The 25555-nt window shown below is 33.4% G+C and overlaps 2 protein-coding genes and 1 pseudogene across 2 annotated transcripts; 1 reads left to right on the top strand and 2 right to left on the bottom strand.

The window, feature by feature from the left end:
* Nucleotides 1–1238: 1238 nt before the first annotated feature.
* On the bottom strand, nt 1239–10818 carry LOC126708964 (leucine-rich repeat receptor protein kinase HPCA1-like; annotated as a pseudogene).
* A 1416-nt stretch (nt 10819–12234) lies between these two features.
* Nucleotides 12235–19417, bottom strand: LOC126710117 (probable LRR receptor-like serine/threonine-protein kinase At4g31250). Its single transcript, XM_050410493.1, has 3 exons — nt 18716–19417; nt 14409–15014; nt 12235–13516 (listed from the first exon to the last, which is right to left on the bottom strand). Exons 1-3 carry the CDS (start codon nt 19386–19388, stop codon nt 12846–12848), a joined length of 1950 nt encoding a protein of 649 aa, XP_050266450.1. The 5' UTR covers nt 19389–19417; the 3' UTR covers nt 12235–12845.
* Nucleotides 19418–22045: 2628 nt separating this feature from the next.
* On the top strand, nt 22046–24866 carry LOC126709985 (uncharacterized). The gene is made up of 4 exons (XM_050410366.1): nt 22046–22545; nt 23055–23592; nt 24102–24366; nt 24548–24866. Exons 1-4 carry the CDS (start codon nt 22148–22150, stop codon nt 24682–24684), a joined length of 1338 nt encoding a protein of 445 aa, XP_050266323.1. The 5' UTR covers nt 22046–22147; the 3' UTR covers nt 24685–24866.
* Nucleotides 24867–25555: the final 689 nt, after the last annotated feature.

Here is a 25555-nt window from a genome sequence, read left to right as displayed (position 1 = left end):
TTAACTGGGTTTGAAGTCGAGTACCGCACCTTTTTTTTTTTTTAATGGAACGTAGGAAGTAGGAACTACCGTGTAATTTTTATTTTTATTTAATCCAAATAATATTTTGTTACTTACATTTTACATTTTACCCTAACAACGAAAACAAAAAATTGAATCGATGATTTTTAAGCCAAAAAGAAACAAATTTTTTGATTTTAAAAAAAACCTTCAAAAGTCTTTTAATTCAATCCAAACACAACCAAATAAAGAAAAATTGGCTAGAAAATGTACCAAATACACAATCAATGGAACTCAAATGCATTTTATTTTCTTTCATTTTCCAGTTAATTTGGTTTCTACATTTTTGTCACGGTCAATTTAGTCATTGTTATTTTATTTTGTAGTTAATTTGGCTTCTACTATCAATTCACTAACAAAAAACACCTATATAGCTAACGGTTTGTACGGTTGGCATACTTAAAACCTACATGGCTTATAAAATAATATTAAAAAAAATATAACTAACACTAAAAAATGTCACCTCATCATTTAATAAATAGAAAAGGCCACATCCAAAAATTAAAAAACAACAAAAACAAAAAAATGAACCAATGATTTTTAGGCAAAAAAGAAATGAATTTTTTTATTATAAAAAAATAAAATAAAATAAAAAAAAAACCTCAAAAGTCTATCATTTTCTTTCGATCCAAACACACACAAAGAAAAATGGGCTGGAAAATGAACCAAATGCATAATCAATGGAACTCAAATACATTTCATTTTCTTTCATTTTCCTGCCAATTTCATGTCAAATTAGTGAAAAAAAAAATTATTTTTTTACAAGCCATTGTAAATTCCTTGGTTCTTTCATTTTAAACGATTGGTTTTCTCATTATCACATGCAGAATCCAATCCAACAGTCTCCTAACTTGGATCACATAAAAATCAAATCTTGTGATAAATGTCTAGTTATAGATGATCGACATTGGACAATAAATAACCCATGCACTGCTTTTAGGCCTTAGACAGTGTAGTTCATCATAGCCATTACAAACTCTATTGCTTAAAGACTTCCACTTAAGTCACTCACAACATTTACATTCAGCAATCATCAGCATAGCCAAAAATACACAGTGCATGATTTAGATTGAAATAGGCAAATAGGACACTTAAATTTGTTTGCAAAAGTACCACAAGCAGATATACTTGGCACACAATTTTGGTAGATTATTATAGTAGGAGTATTGACCAGCTCGGTCTGGAATTTCTGAAACAAAAATTTCAATTTATAACTTTCTCATTATTGAGTTCTTTACTATGTAACTAACTCAAGACAACTCTTTTGTGATGTATTCACAAGCTAAAGAATCAAAGATTGCAATCACAGACCAAAAAAGGGAATACATTTCAGAAACTGTTCCAGCTCTTTGCCAGACAATATAAGTATGGTTTCAAGACAAATTGCATGTTTTACCCAAACTGTGGTACAGGGAAAAAACTTTTTGATTCCAAGTTCAGCATTCTGAATTGTAAAATCATATTCACATAGGCTCTATTGAAGGAGGAGGGAAGGACCCACTATAACCAAATACATCATTGCTAGACGGGTGATGAGAACTGCTCTTACTAGCTTCATAATAATTTGTTGTAGTGGCTTCAGAATCAGCACTAAGGTTCATCCCAGAAAGCTTCATAATGTTCTCAATTTCTTTAACAACCTCATCCATTGTAGGCCTTTCGTCTCCTGAGTCTGCCACACACCTCATTGCTAAATCCACAAACTCTTCTAAGCCTTCAAGATTTTTTCCCATACCAATGAATGGATCAAGAATTTCATGAAGATTGTATAAATCCTTTGACTTATCAATTGCTTTCCTTACTTCTATCACAATATACTTCCCTCGCTGTATTGGCTTTCTTGCAGTTATTAGTTCCAACATGACCACTCCAAAGCTAAAGACGTCACTCTTCTTAGTCAATTGTTGGGTCATGTAATATTCAGGATCCAAGTAGCCCTAAAAAAACAACAAAAAACCCATTCTCCATGTTAAAATATGATGCAATGCTTTGAAAATTTTCTACACAGATACTTAGGATAAAATAACAAAATAAAATTATATATATATATATATATATATAGATGGATAGATAGATAAATAGATACCAATCACCTTAAAAATGAAGGGAATTGGAAAATTTAAATGGGAGGAGGTCCTATCCCCTATTATGGGGACTTCAGATCATAAAGTGCACATCTCTTTCCCAACAATGACATGCTGGTTCTGGCAGTAAAAAAAGTGCGTGCGTGTGTGTGTGGGTGCATAAATGCTTACATTTGCTAGCATGCATAGGGGCATTCCTAGAAGGCTAGCAATCAGCATGCATGACAAGATTATATACTAACCAATGTTCCTTTAACTTGAGTGGTGACAGAATTCCTTTCACCATCAAACTCAGACTTGGAGAGACCAAAATCGGCAACTTTTGCATTAAAACTTTCATCCAATAGGATGTTGTTTGATTTGATGTCCCTATGTATGATGGGAGGATTTGCATGTTCATGCAGATAGACCAAGCCCCTAGCCGCACCAAGGGTTACTTTAAGTCTGCCCATCCAATCCAACCTGATTCCTGACTTCCCTGCAAATACAATATGCATGTTATCAAATAAAAGGCAAATGATTGTGTTCTTACTTGAAAATTTTTTGAAGGAAAGTTAATAGGTACTACATATGTCATGATTAACAAAGCTGTCTCCAAGTTGGGTTGTTAAGGGAGGGGTGTACACTTGAAACTAGAACATAGGACTTCAAGGTAGACAGGACAAGTCACAAAGGAGGTTTTGGAGACTAAACCCCCAAACTCAACTCGTTAAATCTTTCAGCTGAATTATATTAGGAGTCTCTATGAGGTTTATATTTTCTGGCTAGCAATGTCAGGGTAATTAAAATAGCCACTTTCATTTTTTCAAGAAGATGAGGCCAGAAAAGCATCGAATGATGTTAATATAGACACAAAATTCATCTCAAATGTCTCTAGTTGGAGGCATATTATTGAAACTATATAAAGATTATATGTTCATATTCTAGTACAAAGTTCATCATTGCTTTCATAGTTGAATACAAGTTATTATGTTGCCCAAATTAATTCCACAATGGTTAAAAATATTAAAAATAAATAAACTGGAAATTTTTCATGTGGTTATTTACAAAGTATGCAATGATATTCAATTGTTGCTAGAATTTATATCGAGTGGAGAATGTAAAGAACTGATAAAAGTACCTGAAATACTATCCATTAGAGTACCATTTGGAATATACTCATACACTAGCATTTGTTCACCTTGCTCAAAACAAAAACCCAGAAGGCTGACAAGATTCTTGTGATGGACCCGTGATAGAAGTTCAATTTCAGTTTTGAACTCAAGCCCACCTTGCATAGAATCACATTGAGCTCGTTTGATGGCAATCAGTTGCCCAATGGGAAGAGTTCCTTGATAAACCTGTACAAATGTTCACAAATAGACATTTGGTTATCACTTGAAATAATCCATGAATATTCTAAGAAGGCTGAGAAGTTAGCTTTAAGTAGAATTTTCTTTAAAGAATAGAAGTTCAAATTCATTTTGACTTTTGAGTAATCATTTTATTTATATCGATAAGTTACACATGCATCCAATGAGTCTTGCAAAATAATAAATAATAATTATAAAAGACTATCAAAATTAACCTTCCCATAACCCCCAGATCCAATACTATTTGCTTCTGAAAAATTGTTGGTGTATTTCTTAAGCTCTTCAAAAGAGAACCACTTGGCTGCTTGTAATTGAGGAGCACTACCATTTCCCATATTTGGATCCCAATGTGCTGCATTTTCGTGACATGAATGCAATAATAAGTCCCTATAAATTCCATATGATTAACTAGAAAGTGCTAGGCCTACATTATAGCCATCTTACCAAAAGGATTGTTCTGTTCACTAGCTCTTTCTGCTATTTTCTTTTGGTGGAAAGCATAAACTACTGCAAGCACTACCAATAACAAAAGGACAGACCCACCAACTGCTACTCCAATTATAATGCCACTGCTTGTGCTTGATGATTTGTTCAATGCTATAGGTACCTCAATGATAAGAGAGAGAGTATGCATCATGATAAAATTGCAATAGCATCCAAATAACATAGAGAAAACATAATAACTATTACTTTCCAATTCAGTGTGAAATTCAGAGTTACCTGCTGCACAATTCACCTACGTAAAGGCCATAAGATAGAAGGGTCCAAAACTTGGTGGAGGGTAGAAAGACAGATTGTTAAGTGCAAATCCAACCATTGTAATTGCTGTTTGATTGAAACATTCCTGACCAGATGGGAAAACTTCCAGGCTCAGTTCAATGTTTCCTGATGACTCCACAGTAGGATTACTTAGAGAAACTGAATCCACAGGAAGTGCAGAGGACTGAAGAGTTTCCATGAGAAACTTCGCAAGTTTTGCATAGTAAGTTGTGTTTCCCAAGTCAAAGGAAGCAAGACCTCGGAAGACTAGTATGCCCTTGTATGGATACACACATTTACAGTTTGGGCTGGCAACCTGATCCGAATTGCAGGAAATTTGCATACAGTTATTTGGTGGTGGAAAATATGAGGAATTTGGTATGGAAGCCGTGCAGTAACTCTTTGTCACTTGATCTGTTTTGTCACATACTATGTTACCTTCAAGTCTGCAAAATGTTGTTGATAATTACAAGAAATAAAGATAATAGATAGGAAGTACATTGTTTGCCAAGTTAACTTCTACCAAGTAATCAAATAGCTTGCACTTTTTCAATACAGTTAAAAAGAAGAAGAAGAAGAAGCAATGACTAGATAATTAAAGGTTACTACTTACAATAACGTAATGTTTCCTCCAGGAATTTGTTCAACATTACTTATGGAATTGTTTCGCAAATCTATAAGTTGCAATTGGTTGCTATTTGTGGTACTGATATTCAAGGTGCCATTGAAACGGTTGTTCCTTAGTACCCTGTTCACACATGCCAGAACATACACCTTTTAATCATCATTGTCATTCTATGAGGATAATGTGTAGAGTTTTTTGTGTTCAAATAGGTTACACATGTTTGTTCTGTTTGGATTTTCTTAACTCTCAATGACAATGACACTAAATGTGGTGCTACTTGAGAGCAAGCTGATACTCACACTTTCATTAAATCGGGAAGGCTGAATAGGTCAACAGGAACTTGTCCTTGAAGTTGTGTATTTTCCATCATTCTGCCATTCAAGATTAATATGTTTATTAATATTGAGCACTTCAAACCTCCATGCAGCTTGACAGAATTTTATATTGGATTCACACGCACACACATAGAGAACTATGGAGGAGGATCATACAATTTTGTCAATAACGGTAAGGAAGCAATCCAAGGAGGAACATCAGAAACAGTGAAACTATTGTTGCTCATATCCCTAAAAAATACATTTCAGTCAGAACGAGAATTGATCACAAAATATTAGATTTATCATAATAGATATGAGACCATGATTTATATCTGTTTTAAAGAAGAAAGAACATTTAACTGGATCTTTTATTAAAAGAATGTTTAACCGATAATCTTTTATAATAGTCTAACCATGCCTACTTGCCACCACACCAGTGAATTCAGTCACCATAGTTATCACTACTTACAAATAGCTGAGGGAGTTCATGCCAGTAAGGTTGGCCATAGGGCCACTCAGGTTGTTGTTGGACAAGGACCTGGAAGCAAATTACTGTAAGCCTCTCTTAGTTAAGTGAAAAACTTCTCAAAAACAAGTTTAAAAGCTTTGATCATCATATCTATCTTTTTTGCTTACAGCTCGATAACATTTGTAAGACTATTGAGATTTGAAGGTAGCCCATTTAACGAATTCCGATCAAAGCGTCTGTAGCCAAAACAATATATTCAGTACACAAAACTTGATAGAAGTTCACAGCTAGCATAATCTCAACTATGAATTCTATTAAATGACAGAGCTTCTTACACCATCTGCAAAGTCTGCACTAGTCCAAGTGTGGAAGGGATGCTACCAGTTAAATTATTGCTGTAAAAAAGCCTGCCCAAAAAAATCAGTAGCAGGTAGAAATTAATATCTCAAGTGACAGTGCTCATATAATTATTGGGAATTTGGGATATCCAAATTTAGAAGTTGTATTCCTTAATTTCCATGGCAAAGATATTTATTCCGGTATTCTACATTAGAGAAAAAGGGCATTAAGAAGAGACTATATTAGTTACATACATTTCCCATATGTGGTTATTTCAAAAGCTAGCCACCCATTTTCTCCACTAGTCAGACCATATGTAGACAAACAATGGATAGATCTTTTTCAGCCACAAAAGATATAATCACAAATTCATGATAGCAGACAGTTCTCAAAACTTACACATGTATGAGAGTCATATTTGGGTTGAAAAGTTTAGGTGGAATTGTGCCCGACAGCTTATTGTTTCCAAGATGACTGTAGATAATGAAAGAATCTTACATGGATATTAATTGGACAAAACAAAGCAATAGTGCAAAGAGGATTTAATAAGCTCAAAAGCACAATGAGCCTTAACATACAAGTGCCTCGTTTGAAGTAGCATATCAAGACCAGATTTAGTCCCATTCCCATCAGAGACTGGGATGGATCCTTCAAGCTGGTTGCCAGTAAGGTCCAAATAATAAAGGTTGGACAGAGTGCCAATGGAATTTGGAATTTGTCCAGTGAATTTATTAGAATTCAAAGATCTGCAACAAAGAGAGCCAGAAATCAGTGTCTATCAGAACAGACATAAATCTGCCCTTAAATTATTAGAAAGTAAGAATGTAAAAGAAAGGATACTAAATCAAATATTGAACAGCCTCATCCAAAACACAAGCATCCATAAGGAATTTCACGTGCATTGGCCATTACGGCAAAACAATGAAAGAATTGCAAACTCAGAAAGCCTTACAAAGAGATTAGCTGCTGTAAAGAACCTATTGTGCTTGGAATAGGGCCAATGAAACCGCAACCCATCAGGCTTCTGGTGTGCATATAAAAAGACCAAATGTTAATTACAAGAATTCTAACCACACTATCAAATTCTCTGAAACCAATCATTATTTCCTTACAAGGTTTGTAGCTTCTTCAAATTCCCAATTTCTTTTGGAAGTGTTCCTGTCAGGTTCATGTTGAAAGACAGATCCCTATATGAAGCTGGTAATTAGGATTGAATTACAATAGACTAATTGAACAGCCACTACCAAATACAATGTATAATGCTGGTGCTCTTGAATTTGATTCACTTGAACATGCAAATGAAATACATATTCTTATTCACTATTTTTATGATAGTAACCCCAAAATGATTAGTTGTTAAGACTGAAGTCTTAAAGATAAAAGAGCACGCCTTGGAATTGGAAGCATGCATTGAACATATTGAACACTGAAGCTTAAGATATATGAGCGCTGTAGACTAAAAGTAAAATTAGCTCTAAATGGGTTCCCATTACAATAGAAGAGGCTAAGTGCAATTAGAACTTAGAACACCTACAAAGTCTGTAACTCAGAAAATGTCCCGATATCTCCTGATAGCTGACCCGTCACATTAATGTTTGATAACATTCTGAAATTGAAAGCAGTCAGCTTAATATCAATTTGAAAGAATGAGCAACCTTCCTTCCAAAAGCATTAATTGGTGAAAACAAGCCAAAGAACATACATGGCGGTCACACGTGAATTGTTGCACTCAATTCCTACCCAAAGGTCACCACAGGGATCAGAACCCACCCAAGTGGAAGGAACGTTCATCCAGTTAGACTTGAGAGACAGTAAAGCTGTAGCTGCATCAGAAAAAGAAATGAAAATCTAATCATTCAATCACCAAAATTGAGTACAAAAAATAATAGGATCCTAATAATAATAGAAAGCACCTTACAAAAACTTACCCATTTGTCACTGTGGACCAACCAACTAAGTATTATATTTCCAAGTTGTTGGAAACATATGTGTGGCATGTATTCCTATTTGTTTTGTGTTTTGGAAAGCTAAAAAAATACTAATACGTTTTTCTATTTTTAGCTGGGAAAGCATAGTCGCCCTTAAATATAAATGTTCTTGTTATGGATATTCATATCTATGAGCTGAGAGACTGGACAAAAGAGAAAACAGAATCATTCAGCTCTGGATTGCTGAAGATTCATTGCCAAGCCACTTAATTTGTATGTCTTTGTTTTATTGCTTTAGTTCCATATTGTATTTGTGTGTTCTTGTAGATGATTCTGTTCTGATAAATTTAACGGTTGTCAGTTGATACCATTTGTCAGGACTTGAGTAAATGGAAACACTAGTCATGTCTTTTCTATATTCCAAAAGAATTAGTCAAGTTACAATTAGGCTCCTTATAATCACTTAAATAACCTAATTCGATATAGTAAACAGCCAATTTGGGAGTCACCATACACCTCACATGATACAATTTTTCAATGCAATTCACATAGTCCAGCTTATCAGAGCTCTAGTTAGTAAATTCACAACAATTGGAATCAAGATGGGAGAAAAAAAGAATCACAATTTTGCTATTTTCTTTACTAGATTCGTGGAATGGTCGAAAGAGGTTTTGCTGGGAGTTAGAGAAATCATTAAATTAAAGATGGAAATTTATGAAATATAAAAAAGTGGTGTGTTGGAACTTGGAATTGACTGTGGTAGAAAGGAACACTCACGTAAATGTAGGTTTTCATTGTGTGGGAAACCTGGCAATTCATTTGAATTGAATGAGATTTCTTAGGAGGGGGAGAGATAGACACCATTGGGGTTTGGGGTTTAGACTCTGCCGCTTCTTTTTACATGACAATTTGTTGAAGGGCAAAACTTAGGTACACTTCCAATCTTTGGTACTGTACTTATGTTGAAAACATTTTATACACTTCCAATCTTCTGCTGGTGCCTTTTATATTAGTATAAAACTATAAATGGGTATTGGGGAAAATCTTTTTTTTCAAAACACAAGAGACTTTACTAATTGAGCTATCTAGAACTCACTTATCTGGAGTTAAAAAAAAAAAAAAATCAATATTAGAATAATATTTTATTATTATGAAATAGTTTTTTTTTTTTTTTTAATAAACTCCAAACTTTAACTTTAACCTTAAAATTGTTTTAAACTTTAAGGACCCTTTAAAGCTCTTTAGTAAAATCACCAAACATTTAGCACTTTCATTTAAAAGAGCTTTAATCCCTTAAAAACACTTATGAATTTCAACCCCTCTAAAATGTAAATTCTTATAGACTCTAGAGTGTGTCTTCGTATTATCAAAAAAAGTACTTTAATTAAAAAAAAAATTGTTTGTGATTAATTAAAAATATTTTTATTCTTAGTAGAAATTGATAAACATTTGATGATTTTACTAAAGAGTATAAGGGCCCTTAAAGCTGAAAACAACTTTGAAGTTAAGTGTTTGTTTGGCATTACGGTCAGAAGTAGAGTTTGTGTTTTGAGTCTTGACAAATAACAATGAATAGTATTTTTAATTTCTTGATTATAAAACATGAATAGTGGTTGTAGAGCTTTAAAGCTTTGAAAGTTAGCTTTAACCTTAAAAAGCTAAAAACAACTTTAGGGCCCCTTCAAATGCTTCTCATGTACTTTAGCACCTGCTTAGCTAAACTAAAAAATTAAAAATTGAAGATCCTAATAAGTTTTATGTCTAATGATGTTATAATCCTGAGATTAACACACACAAAAATTAGAAATGGAAAATTCGTCTCCAATTGGTCAAATTGTTGTCATTGGTCAAGCGGATAATTGGTTTTGTTCTCCTAAGCATTATAAATGCAACTCAAAAGAATTTATTCTTGTCACTTCCATGTTTTTTTTCTGCAATCATATAAAGGGTTTGATTCCCCAAAAAAATGAGAAGATAGAAGTGTTTGATTAAGAAGGAAAGGAATTGGAATAAGAAACCCAACACAGATATTGGCCTATAATTAATCTTTAAGGTCTGAAGAAATAAGTACCTAACCATGGATGCCAACTATATATTAACAACGAGTATAGAAAGAAATCTAAAGAACACATTGTCGTCTATCAACATATCAACAGAAACATCATCAAAAATATATATATATATATATATATTTATATATATATCAACAGAAACATGAATAACTGAACTACAAAAAAGACACAGATCAAATTGAACCAAACTTACAGTCTAAAACGTCTGTAAACGCTGCTATAACCGAGAATTTGATGAATGCAAGCAACACTAACGCCTTACTCCATTGACCCATCATCAAGAACAATAAGCTTCAAACCCCACAATTCTAAAGTTGGTAAGAAAATCCTTGGAGAGGTTTCAGAATACACCCGTATAATATGTTCCCAGTAATCAACTCCTGCAACAATTTTTTTCTACAAAAGTCAACCGTTCGAAAACTCTTGTTCATACAGCTGTAATCGTGTATATATGGTGAACTTATTTGAATGGATCATATTTGTTCACATAAATTAAAATACAATCACCATCAACATGATATATATAATATATATTTCTAAATTAATGTTGCATGTTACTTGAGTTAACAATGAACTGCATAAGAAAATACTTGCATTGGTTAACTTGTAATACTTTACAATAAAGCTACTATCATATCAGAAAGATAATTTGGCTAAATTTTGATTTGATCGATTTTTAAGAGTTTTCATGGTTTATTGATCAGTTTGGTTGAGAAAACTAAGAAGATTTCTAGGCAATAGGTAATAACTAAGATAAAATTGTCATCTATCAGATAGAGCCTCGTCGTGTACGTACGTAGGACCTTCCCTAGTATTGTCTGCAAATACTCCACCTGAAGACTTCTTACATTTGACTATCTCCTGTTGAGTTCCCATTTGGAACCAAAAGATAGTAAGGAAAAAAAAAAAATACTAACACAAAGTTGCTTGTATTTCATTGGAATATGCTATTGTGTGATCATGGTACAAGAGTACATTTTTGCTACATATAGCTCTTTGTCATCCATAATTTCTTAGATTTCACATGATTCATGAGGTTTTGGATTCAAGTTTTCTATACCTTAAGGTCTACTATAGAGATTTCTTCCAATAGTTACCCGGTGTATGTGGAATAAGAGATCTGCATACTTTTATATATATATATATATATATATAAATGAAATAGTTTAGGCCAAAAAAATATGCCTAAAGCAAGAATTGATTTTTCTAACAGTATTTTAAAAGTTGTGACTCGCCAGTTGTCATGATCTTTTATTATTGTTTCTTCATTATTTATTTATATATTCATATTTAGCTCTTATTTATATATATATATATATATATGTATGTATGTATACACACATCTATATAATAAGGATACATCTATATAATAAAGATATTTAGGAAATCTTTAGAATTGCTATGGGTAGATTTCAGGTTTGTAGTACTTTCAATTTACTAGGAGCCCAATAGCAAACTCTCTTTTGAGTGAGGAGCAAATATTGTTTTTAAAAAAGTGATTCAATGCATCTCACAGCTATATTTTATCCTTCTTCTTATTCTTACCCTATTTTTCTAATAATTTTAATAGAATATTTCAATGGAATGAGGATCTGAAGTAGACTTTGAAAATTACAAATCAAGGCTTTATGAAGTTATAATATAGGTTTGACGGAACCAATATTTTTGGTCGCCCGAAAGCCAAGATGGAATTCATTCTTACTACATGTTGAATATTGTCTACATCTTGGATCCAAACTTAAAGCATTTCCTGAACCAATTCCCAAAGATATCGATTCAATCAGGGCAACAAGGAAGAATCGTGAGGAGGACAAACTAGTTTGTAGATGTAGAGGGCATATCTTGAACACTCTGTCCGATTGATTATATGATTCTCTATCTTTCTCTCTCTTTGACCACTTATTTTTCACCCTTCCCTCTTCTCTCTCTCTTTCTTGTTTTCTCTTCTTTTCTTTTTATATCTAGAAAAATATTGGTGACTTGAAAACAATTGCTATTTTACAGCTGCCAAATAAAGGAAATAGTGAACTTGTAATTTTGTTTAAGTTTTCTTTTTTTATTTTATTCTTTAAAATTAGTTTAGGTGTACATAAAATTTTTATTGAATTAACAAAACAATAGAATGAACCTAGAAACAGAACCTACTAATACCCAAAAAAAAGAAAACAGTTATTTATTATAGATGATGGTTTTCATAATTGTTATTATTTGGTTTTGAATCAATCTGTTATAAACTAAAATATTCCAAAAACAAAATATTGTGTTTCCGATAAACAAACCGAATACATTATCCTTTCTCTTGCACACAAACCATGTCATAACATCCAATCTTATTTTTTAGTAACTATATAATACTGATCGTTTGCCTTTTTCTTTATTTCTCTTTAATGAAAGTTTTTAAAGAGCAAATTTACAAATAAGAAGTTCTAAAGACATAAATTTTGCCACAATTTGTTGAAGTAATCAACTGTATGTGAGTGGTAAAAAATAAGTAATGAGTTTATGTGAAATTAATTGTCGACAACTTATTATAATCGACAGTATCAAGACATTGTGATAAAAGCCATATCCATATATAGAAGAACTGTTTACAAATAACCAGAAGATAGAGCTCATTACATTATTATTGCCACCAAGGTAAGGAACAAAAAATGAAAATGAACGAGATACACAGTGATACTAGTAAAAAATAGAAATGATCATAGAACCAAGACTTTCTTAGTTTCTTGCTACCTTTAGAATCCACCACCCACCCTTACCAACTTTTTAAAAATCCAATGCACATGCAGATTCTCCAAGCCTCAACACTCACCTTTTAACTCATCATCAAATTATTCAAATTAACCAAGAAAAGAGAAGTCTTCCTCAGTCAATGCCTTAGAAGAATACATATCTCCTTCACTACCATTAGAAGTATAAGGGCCTTCTTCATTCACATCCCTCTCACTCAACTCTTCAATCTTCTCCACAGCTTCCTTCAAATCCCACCTCCTCTCCACATTCCACTCACAGCAGCACATTCCAATCTTCAAAAGCTTCAGCATTTCTTCCTCACTGTCTTTTGTTCCTTTCATGTCCATATCAAACACCTCACCTGTCCACTCTTCTCTCACGACTGAGTTGACCCAAGTTGCCAAATCCACATTAGCTCCCTTACCATGTTTCAGATAGTTTGCAGGGAATTTTCCAGTTAAGAGTTCAAGAATGAGTATCCCCAAGCACCACACATCAGTCTTTTTCGAAGTACGGTCAGTTTGTGTGAACTCTGGGGACTTGTATGCTGCCATGTATTGATGAGCATGGTCTTTGTTGATGACTGGGACAAGAGCAAAGTCTGATAAGATAGGCCTGAAATTGTGATCTAGAAGAACATTGGAAGATTTTAGGTGACCGTGTGGTAGTAATAAGGTAGGGCACTCTTTGTGAATGCAAGCTAAGCCTCGAGCTACTCCTTTGATGATCTTTAAGCGAGTTGGCCAATCTAGACCTGACTGCCCTGGAGCACGTCTACCTGAAAAAACACATAGTAAAGCCATGCATGATATTAGAGCTTTGCTTATACTATAATGCCATGCATGATATGTGCTTTAAGTTTTTGTTTCTCTTGTTCTCAAATAAAAAAAAAAAAAAAAAAAAAAAAAAAAGGGCTTTATATATTTCCTCGACTTAGTTTTCAAAACTACTTTTCGTTTTCATGGTAAGCCAAACTTGTTTTTAGAGTCCTCCGTAATAGCTCAATTGCAATATTGAATACTTCTACAATCTCAATCAAATTGATGGGTACAGGAAAATAGTGGATCATAGACTTTTTTTTTTTTCTCTTTTTTTGGCTAACATATTGGATCATAGACTTAGTACTGTAAGTTCTTTTTGCATCTTATTTTTTTTTTTTTTTTTTTTTTTTTTTTTTTTTTCTCATCTTTAAGTTTTCAGGCTCAGAGAATTTCGAAAAAAGAAAATCACAAAAGTCCAGTTGTCTTGCCACCTAATACACAGCCACTACACATGGGACTCACAATTTGAGTTGTAGACCCCTCTATGTGAAGTGGCAAGACACCTCAAAGGCTCCAACTTTTTTTTTTTTTTTTTTTAATAAATAAAGGCTCAAATTTTGTAAGAGTTTTTATGAAAATTTTAAAACACTATATACATTGATGTGACAAGGTTTGGAATAAAATGAAAGGTTTGACTTAAATTTAATGCTCCAATACATTAAACGGAATACACTTCAACCATGTGCTCAAAATTGATAGCGTATTCACATTGTGTGACATCCAACACAATGGAGGCTTTGCCTTAATATGTTGAATAGATAAATCTTAGACTTCAATCTTGTCTACTAAATAATAAACAGAAAAGAAAAAATAAAATATACCAAATCAAAAGAGGCTCAGAGAGCATACCATGGAGATGACTGGCGAGGCTGCCATTTTCGACGAAGTCAGAGATCAAAAGTTTTTCTTCTTTGGTATAATAAAAGGCCATAAGAGGAAGCAAGTTAGGGTGTGACAACCTTCCTAGCTTTCTCATATGATCATGAAACTCATCTTTCCCACTATTGTTCATTTGCTTAAACCTCTTCACAACCATAGTAGGCCCACTCAAAAGAACAGCCTTATAAGATGACCCAAAGCTCCCACTCCCCAATACTTCAGCTGAGGCTCTAAGTAGGTCTTGTAAATCAAACCTCTCCCTATCATTTCTCACAAAGAACAACTTTTCATGCTCACCTTTTCTGTACCCAGCAGGTATACGTAGCTCAGCTGATTGGTACTCCTTCAAGCTCACATCATAACCAAAATTCTTGTGGGCCTTTTCCTCTTGATCATGAGCCATTTCATATTGGGATGTTTTGGCTCGGCGGCCATGTACGTATAAAATTGCACCTAAGAGAGCTAATGCGGCAGTAACAATAACTAAGATCCCAATGGTTAGGAGGTAGTGTCTCTTCGGCTTTGGGGTTGGGGGCTTGCATGGGTCCAGAGGCTTTCCACATAGACCTTTATCGCCTGCTCAACCAAACACTATTTATAAGTTGTACGTCCAAAATTTTACACCAAGAAAATTCTTAGAAAAGGTTTAGTAATTAAAATTTTCCTGCAGCACTGGCTTCATAAGATTCTTTAAATGAATTCAAACATTTAATTGCGTTAACTAATAAAATACAAATAGTATTATCTTTCTAAGAACAATTATATTCAATATAGCTATCACTACCTAAGTTTTACCCAATTCATTATTAAAGAAAGAAAAGTTATGGGCTACTCTTCACTAGTCTTCAGTGAATGTATATCAGTATATGTAGATAGCTGCTTGTATAGAATAAAACTTTGAAAGAACTGTTTAATAATGAAGAGAAATTTATGCTGGTCATCTTGGTATGGCTCATACAACAAGTGACTGGTGACCATTGATGGTTTGACTTTCGCAATCAATATTGCTGATGGTATTGGTATCAACGTGCAAACCACTTTACAAGTATTAATTCTGTTTGGGATTCAGGAACCAGATATGGTGACAGGAATGTCGATCGACATTCTGTAAGTTTAATATAATTAAATAAATTCTATAGATCCATCCCTTAATTTGTTGGGTTCAAGTCCCTTGATTTGTTTAATCTTCCATTTTTCTTCAAGTTTCGATTCCGCTAATAAATCCAGAAAATACATGCTAAAGTTGTTATTATTATTATAACTTTGTTGGACTTAATCTTTCCAATTTATATAGTAGTATCCACCATTATTAATATCTTTCACAACCTTAATGATTAGTGAAAAAATTTTAATAAAATTTCATGTAAAGTAAACTATCATAATAATTAATGAGCCACATGACAAAAACATAATTTTACAATGAAATTATGATATATAATCAAAATAATTAACCAAAATAAAATTTAAACTTTATTCTAAATTATTTAAAATTTTTTATTTTAGAATCTTAGTTTGAGTAAAATTTTAAACTTCTTGAAATTTAGGTAATATAGAATTTTGCTTAGTGTAAACTATTCTAACAATTAATTATAATAAGTCACATAAATTGTGGTTCTTACCATATATTTAACTAATGGGACTCAATTATTGGCTGGGTTTGGATTCGGCTGAAACCCACGTTTTCAGTTCTGCGTTTTAGCTTTTTTTTTTTTTTTTCCCCTGCAGGCGTTACTTTTAGGGGACAGCAGCACTGTTGAACACTGTTTATCACTGTTCATAAACTAAAAAAATATTAAAAATGGGTCTCACGGTACTATACACACATTTAAAAATTATTTTACTACAGTATTTTCAGTTTTCAGTTTCAGCAACAATAAGTTCAATCCAAACAGACCCAATATGTGAAAAGTAGGAGTATTAGTATCATGTCGTTATATTCTCAAAGTATCAAACAATTATGCCTTGTTTGGTTTAAAAAAGATGGTCACTCATCACTCAGTTTTCATCACTTCTCACTCATCACTATCACTCAAAAATACCCCAATTTCTGATGACTCTATTTATGGCTTGTTTGGGTGAAATATCTGAGTAAGTTTTGAAACTCCATCACTCATCTTTATGTCAACTCACTGGGTCCCACAAATATCAATTAAAAATCTCTCTATAGAACGGTCATAACTCTTACCCACAAATAGTTTTTTTCTCCCAGCCGCCCCCTTCCCAAATTCTTTTCTCTTCCTCCAGAGCCGTCGCCCTCCCCAAATATTTTTATTATATTTCCTCTTCCCCGGCGCCATCCTCCCTCTACAGATCTTCGAGTTCCGCTACTGCATCATGATGCACACTCTCCTCCAGACCGATCTCCGCTTCAGCGTCATTTTATCCGACTCCGTCACCGGCGCTGCTGAGAGAGCAGCAAGCTTTGCCTGAGCTCGAAGACACGGCATTTGACGCGTCGCGGAGAGAGCATGGTCCTGGGAGACGAACTGGACGAAAGCGACTCCGCGGCTTTGGCGGGTGACGCAGTCTTTGAGGACAGTGACGCGGGCGATTTTGCCGAAGGTGGAGAAGAGAGTGTGGAGGTCAGAGTTGGTGAGGGTGTAGTCTAGGTTTGATTGGTAAAGCGTTGATTTTGATGGGGCTAGCCCTTTAGACCCACCTTTGGTTTTGGCGGCTCTGTTATCGTTGGCATTGGGGTTTTGTTGGGGTTTTGAGGTTGTGGTAGATGCTGGGTTTGAAGAAGAGGAAGAAGGGTAGCGATAATAGAAGGTGTCGTCTTCATCTTCGTTGCTATCGGTTTGGTTCTTCCGATATAATAAATGGAGAGGGAGAGATATTTACTGCACCTGGGAGATAATATCGCACCTGGGAAAGGGAGAGTAACAGGAAAGCAAGCTCCAACGGTCAGATAAATGGGACAATTCACTGGTTGAATGGGTCCCACTGAGACAGCTTATTACGAAACTACCACTGAGTCATGGGTGATGAGTCTTGAAAACAAGGAAAATGTGTTTTCATTTTTGGTCTTCATCACTCAGTTTTTTGAGTGATAGGATCACCAAAACCGGATGACCAAATATGAATGATGGTGTCCAAACAAAAAATTTCCCGTGGGTCCCACAAATTTTGGATGATGAGTGATGAAAACAAAATCATATCACTCAAAACTCACTCATCCAAACAACACCTTAGTCTTCAGTAATTAATGTCTCAAAAAAAAATAGTACGTCTTTGATAATATAGTTTAATTTTATCTAAAATAGACTATCTTAGTAATTAATGAGAGATGATTTGATAACCACTTTTGTTTGAAGAACTAGGATGAATAAGAACAAATAATAAGAAGCTCTCATAAAAAATAAAAATAAAATAATAAGCTTTTATTCCATTTATAATTGCACTGTTTATCAATTATCAGTCCTAACTGGGAAAAATTTAGGCCAGTACTATATATGTTACTAAATATGAATAAATCTTTCTGCAGCGCTTTGGTACGGCACCACTCCTATAAAATACTTCCCTCTCCGATTTTTTTTTTTTTTTAAAAATCAACTATTTTGTGATATACATTAGACACCCAATGGAACTGAATTGTTTTCTCAAATTGGAAGGAGAGGGAAGAAGAGTTTCATATTTTTTATCGAACTTTTTTTGTTTTGAGTTTTGATATTTTGTCTTGAGGGGTGTGACTCTAGCCTATTGGTGGACTGTAATTATTGAAATACAACAACAAAACAAAAAACAAAAATTGCTATCATTTGGTGATTGTGAGTTTTTGTATATAATTGGAACAAATCGGACAACTTCTACGGCCTCACATGTCTAATTAAAAGAAATCGCCTATAAAAAAAAAATTGTAATTATAAAGAACGTTCTTTGCATTATCAAATAAATTATAATAACATGGGAAGATGAATGTTGTGAAAAAAAAAAAAAAAAAAAAAAAAAAAAAGGTTGAAAGGGAATGTCAACTTTATACATCTTTCAATATATGTACCTAGCCTTATAGTACCATGCCTATGAACAAATGAAATGGAAAAAATATTAATGGGGAAGGGCAGCAAATATATGCCAAAACAGTAAAACTTGAATATTCAATTGGAAACTAGCTAGTCCATGCTTGAACATAGAAATTATCATTACCATATCAAGAGAAGAAAAGAATTGAAGTTGAAGTTGAAACACCTCTTGTTATTTTGGAAATCGATGATTAAGAATGTGTATATGAATAAAGAAAAAATAAAATGAAAACACATAATGTGACTGAAACAACTTACCCAAAAATGAGCTTGAGTTCACCAAATTGCTTAGTTTTTCCGGAATCGGACCCACAAAGTTGTTGTAAGATAGATTGAATTTTCTCCATTGACTTTGTTGAAAATCTGGTATGTTTCCTTCAAATTGGTTACCCACAAGGCTCAACTCCCAAAGCGAAGGCAATGCAACAAGGGACTTGGGGATTTTACCCGTAAATTCATTTCTTTCCAAATAAACTTTCCACAAACTATTCATTCCATCAAAAGCATCATCTGGAATATCACCTGAGAAGCCGTTTAAAGACAAATACAATACCCTTGTTAAACTAAGTTTCTTCACAGTAGGCATTGGACCTTTGAAGCTGTTATTCATGAAACTTAAACTACGCAAAGTTGGTATCTCAGCCAATGCGTCTATGTCAATCATGCCCGAAAGAGACATGTTCTCTAGGCGCAACCCATAGAAGACATCATTGCGGCAAAGCACGCCAGCCCAGTCACTTTTGTTACCATTGCACAAATTAATGGAGTCGTTCCAGTTGCTTAGCGCGGTGGCGTTAGACAAAGAGGACCTGAACTTGAGGAGGCTAGCCTGAGTAGCATTGTCCATAGCACCGTACGTTGCCACAACATGTACTAACATGATGAACAACATGAAAAGCCATTGTTGTACTAGTACTTTGTTGCTAGCCATGATGATGAGGAATGTTGAAGTTGGCTCTCAAAGCAATAGGCGATGGGAATAATGAATATGAAGATGAAGATGAAGATGGGGGGGAATGTAAAGGGTACAAATGGTGAAATTGACAAAGTCCCAGCTACCAGGAATGAGCTGTTTATGGCCGGCATTTAGAGAATTATTGGATGCATTCCCTTCAAATTTTTTTTGTTTATTATTATATAGCTTGTTGTGTGCTGGTAAGTTTGCCAGTTTTTCTTAGTCAATCATCAATGTTGATGATACCTGGCCCAAAATGATATACTCCTATATAAATTAAAAAACACAAACTTTGATTTTGATGTTTATTGATGCCTCAGCGGGACAGAAATGCAAATACAAGAATTACCTTTATAGGCATGCTGTTTCTCACCCAAAAAAAACAAAAAAAAAAAACCTGCTGAGTTTTGTCCATGGGTTATGTGGATGGGATAGATGGGCTGGGAAATTAGGCCCAATCCTTCATAGACCAATTTCATGTGGACTTAGGGCCAGGAATTCCTCACTGATTGATTGGACTTCTAATCCAGAGGTGGAACATAACAAGGGATTGGGGTTAGTACGAGAGCATAGAAATCAAATTATTAAAATACATTAGCCCTTAACGTTTAGGATTATTTTAATTTTGGCATTTTATATTTAAAAATTTTCATTTTAGCTTTATCATTAATTTTTGTTAGTAATTTGACTAGTAGGTAGAGTACTAAATAAGTGATGTCTATTTAGACACGACACTCATCTAATGTCAAGTGTCATCAAATTACTAACAGAAATAGATGATATGACTAATAAGAAAATAGAATCAAATATAAAGAGATAAAATAAAAATCTTGAAATATAAAGAATATAGATAAAAATAATATTAACAAGTATATTTTAGTAAAATTAAGTCTTCATTTAAATTTTGAGTTTAAGAAACTAATATGATAATAGGTTCCAAATAGAAAGGCAACTAACTAAAAGAGCTTCAGGGGAGCATTTATTCTTCAGTTCCTTGAAACCTCATCTAACTACTAGAGGTCAAACTCACGAGACAAAGCAAAGGCTCTTGCTTTTTCTTTTATGCTTTCGGCACCTGAAATTCGTGTTATTATTCATTTGTATAGTTACCAGTTGAGAAGTTACTAAAAGTAAAATTAGGGCGGACGAAATGTTCAAAAGATAACTTGACAAAGATAAATTATACAGATTAGCCCCAAAAAAAAAACAAATAAAATAATATAATCCATGATATTTTTTGTAGACTTTCTTTTAATAAGGTAATTGAATGAGGCAACTCTATCTATATTTTTGTTTAGTATGATATATTTTGTTCATTATCAATCCCAAACTTAAAAAGATGAGGACTACAATAAGCTGATGGTTAGAGTAAAATTTAGTCACTATTATGAATAGATCTATTATAAATACATGTAGGGACGTCTCCTAGTATATGTAGTCAACCTTGATTAATTTGTTGTGAATTCATAACCGATCTAAAAGGTTTTAGGACTAAAATTTAGTTGTTGTAGTTAATTAAAATGCTTTTGTTCATTACATAAATGTCTGATTTGTGAAGAGAAAATTTTATGAAATAGTCATTGCAACATCAGTGGACACAGTTAAAAACAATTTAGTTAAATTAGATACTTCTATAGAGGGGATCTAAAATTTGTTGGTCGACTAATAGTTTATGCTAAAAGTAAGCTTTGAGAATCACAGGTTGTTTCAATCGTACAAGTTTCCCAGAACACAAATCTAAAGATTGAAAATCTTTGAAGGATTACTTCTTTTAGATGCTCAACAACCTTTAAATGGTGTATATTATAAAATAATGAAAATAAAGGACATATATTGGGCTGCAGTACTCTAATCTTTTTCCTCATGACATTAAGTGCTCATTTGGATAGCACTTATGCTGCGTTTGTGTTTCCTCCGTTTTTTTTTTTTCTTTTTTTTTCTTTTCAGCCGTAATGGTTGACCTGTTCTTCTGTGAACAGTGTACTTATGCACTGTTCACGGGTCCCACAATCTCCACTTTTTATCAACTTTTTCATTAAAAATGGGTCCCACAATACTATTCACACATTTAAAAATTATTTTGCTACAGTGTTTTCTGTTTTCAGTTTTCAGTTTCAGCAAAATAAATTCTATCCAAACAGACCCTAAATCATTTCGTGTTTGTAAGAAAAACATCATTCTTTAGCCCTAGTTTCATTTGGCTTAACAACAATATTACAGTAACATTTAATAACATATTGAATAATGGATCACACACTTAATTTAATTGCACACTTGATTTCATAACATATTGAAGTAGTTGGTTATAATTAAGTAGTGGAAAAAAAAAATAATGGGTCCATGTAAAAACTAATGTAAAATTAGTGACCATCAATTTATAAGACCTATGTAATAAAATTTGTAATATTCACGATATCACTTTTTTTTTCTCTTTCTTTTTTTTCTTTTTTTTTTTTAGATCCTCAGCATTACACTTAAAAAAATTAATTTTAGTATTTTCCCAACACACCAACCATTCAAACACTACAAGTCCACAAAAGCATATTTCTCAAATCCCATTTTCCAAGCAATGCTTTCTCACTTTTCCAACTATTTGGCTTTTTTCCCAACCATATAAAATCACTGCGTCACACTCACACTCACACTCACACACTCAAAATTATTGTTTTAGAAAAGCTTCCCTAGAGTCACAGACTCCCCACCTCTAACCTCATAAACATAAAGCCATATTAGCCATGAACTCCACCACCACCTCCCCTGACACCCACATAGACATCAACTTCACCTCTGGCTGCCACGCCGATGAACCAAACCAGTCCAACACCACAATCGTCCCTTTTCTCATTCAGCCCTCCAATGCCGCATCAAAGCCTTTAATCCTCAACCAGTTACGCAGATTCCGCATATGCCTCATGTGGTGTGCACTCGACCACTCTTCTTGCTTTGGAAAATTCATCTCCTACTTCATATTCATATTCTTCACCATCCTCGTCCCCCTTATAGCATGCTTCTCTGCTCGAGTCCCTGCCTCTGCTGAAATTGACGACCCCATCTCTTTCAACCTGCTTGTCCAATTTCCTGAGTCTGGCTCAGCCATCATTGCTTTCTTCACTCTTTCCCGGTTCTTCAGTAGGTACTGTTTAATTATAATAGCTATCTATATATTCTATCTGAAAACTTAGAATAATGCTAATGACACTATATTTTTCACAATTACGTAGTCTATTTGAATTAAAGTAACACAATTTTCACCAAATTCATCACTGACACCATTACGTACCAATCACAAATCATATTAGTAGTTGTAAAAATTGTTGTTCTTAAACTTATTAATAAAATTTATTAGAGTAACTTATTTTGTTTCTAGTAACACTTTCATTATGCACCAATCACAATAGGTTATATAAGTACTTTGTGAAAAATGTTTTCCTTAAAACTTATTGAAAAACTTAATTAAGTAGTTAGAGATTAGTTACGTGTATTACTAATATCATTTTATTATTATATCAATTGCAAAAAGTCTCCCATCCAAAAAAAAAAAAATTGCAAAAAGTCATATCAACCTTATGAAAAATTCTGTGTAAACTTATTGAAAAAGTTAACATGTTAGAGATTTGATCAGTTACTTGTATATAACAACAGGTATGGCCTTCGACAGCTTCTATTCCTTGAGGGCTTAAAGGATGATTCTTCATACGTACAGCGAGGATACACACGTGAGCTTGACAAGGCGTTCCGGTTCTTAGCTTTCATACTTCTACCATCGTTTTTGGTGGAAATTGCTCACAAAATCGTATTCTTCACCACCGTCAAAATATCCTTACCATATGTCAGTAGCGGCGTGGCACTGAATGCCATTGTGTTTGTTTTTGTTTTGGCCTCGTGGGTTTATAGGACAGGGGTGTTCTTGTTGGTTTGTGTTCTGTTTCGGCTCACTTGTGAGCTTCAAATACTGAGGTTTGAGAGGCTTCGTAAGATGTTGGAGGATTGTGACTCTAACTGTAGTTCAATATTTAAGGAGCATGGTAGGATTAGAGAGCAGTTGTGGTTGACCAGCCATAGGTATAGGTTTTTCATAATAGCATGTATGGTTACCATCACTGTGAGTCAATTGGGAGCCTTGTTGCTGGCTTTGGCTTCAGACTCTCAAAAGACTTTCTTCAATTCTGGTGACCTTGTGGTAAGTATTGCTACCTTAATACATATAGAGTAAGGATCATTTTAACAATTTTTTATTAAAAATTTCATAGTTAGAATGTTTTCTAGATTCTTAACACGCACTGCTAAATTTTGTGTCACTAAAATGTTATTTTACTATTTAGTTAATTTATAAATTTATGTTTTTATATAATCCTAAAATTAAATAATTTAAAATTTAAATATTTTATAGATGAGATAGTTATTAATTAGCATTCTCTAATCTTCATAATACCTTGCGTATATACATATAAGATACATAGAAAGAGGACTAACAAAAATGTATCGATAAAAAGTTATCTTGTAATGTACTATTAATAAAAGTAGCTATCATTAAATGAAACTTGAATCTAACCCTTTTTATTTATTTTTTTTGAGGTGGAACCCTCTTTTTTTATTAAGAAAGAAATTATAATACATTTTCAATGCAGTTTCTTTAATTATTAATTTACATGAAGCCTATAATTCAAAATTTTGGACAATTATATGCAGGTTTGCTCAGCTGTTCAACTTAGTGGATTCTTGTTATGCCTAGTTGGAGCTGCAAGAATCACACATAGAGCTCAAGGAATTGTGTCGGTTGCAACTCGATGGCACATGATTGTGACTTGTGCATCTTCTGGATCACCCCAATGCCATACGCCAGAGGTTGATGATACCCCAGTATCTACACACGACACTGATTCTGAGTCCTCAGACATTTTCGTAACAATATCTCCACAAGAACCTTACTTATTCCAAACCAGACAAGCTTTAGGTAAGCATATATATATATGCACAATGATGCCAATACCATACAAGTTTGGACTGTCTTTTCAAGTATGGCAATGTTTTCCTACTTACCCTTTAATCCTTTATTACTAGTATTTGTTTGTCAAAGAATTAATATATTCCTTGTTGTTTAATATAGTGTGCTTATGATATTGCTTTACGTGCAGTAACATACTTGCAACACAACCATGGGGGGGTCACACTGTATGGGTTTGCGCTTGATCGGGGATTGCTTCACACACTCTTCGCATTTGAGTTCTCTTTGGTGCTGTGGATACTGAGCAAAGTGATTGTTTTGTCTTGAGCAAAAATATAGTCCTATAAAATATTCTGTTTGGAGGGTATTTAGCTAATTTGATGTAGTAATGTAAAGGGACAGCCAAAAGATTCAGCTCAATTTTCTTTCGTAACAACGTTTTGTGATTACATGTTGAAATTTTTGAACTTCAATCAATTGGTTTTCAATAAATTAATATGCTTTTTCAACACTTATTGATATGGAAGATATATTTTCATTCAAGTATGTATAGTCACAAGCACTGTTCAATATCTATTATGTGGATTATTGGCCCTGCCGCTCAATATTAAATTCTAGACAAAAATGTAAATTATATTATCTAAGTTTGGAGTAATTGTGATTTTGGAATATAATGTTTCAAATTTTGGATTTCAATATCTAGCATTAACGTTTGATAGTGTTTTACCAAGAGGTTTGTAACTTAACTAATAAACACTTTTGATATTTTTAGTAAAAATATCAAGGGTTCAAATCATCTATTTCCATTGTAACTATATCAAATTATAAAATAAAACAAAAATAGTGAATAGCTTTTTATTTTGAACAAAGTTAGCTATAAAATTGGTTGTAGTTTTAGGGTACAACCTTATGCAATATCTTTTTATCGGATGTGAATTTTGACAAATCCACCATTAGATTACATCTTCTTCTTATATAATTCAAGCTTGTAAATTTTTTTGAAAATTAAAGATCAATAACTGTGTCATCAATAAAGTATTTAAATTTCAAGTTTTTATAGTTTAAGAATATACATAAAATATAAGCTTATAAATCATATAGTAAATAATATATGATTGATACAAACTTTGATATATATATTAAAAGTGTAAAGAATACGCATTTCAACAATTAGATTTTTAAAATATGTAATAATATT

This window comes from Quercus robur, chromosome 12 (assembly GCF_932294415.1).
Source record: "Quercus robur chromosome 12, dhQueRobu3.1, whole genome shotgun sequence".
NCBI lineage: Eukaryota > Viridiplantae > Streptophyta > Magnoliopsida > Fagales > Fagaceae > Quercus > Quercus robur.
The sequence above is the reverse complement of the archived record's forward strand: the minus strand, read 5'-3'. Positions and strand labels throughout refer to the sequence as shown.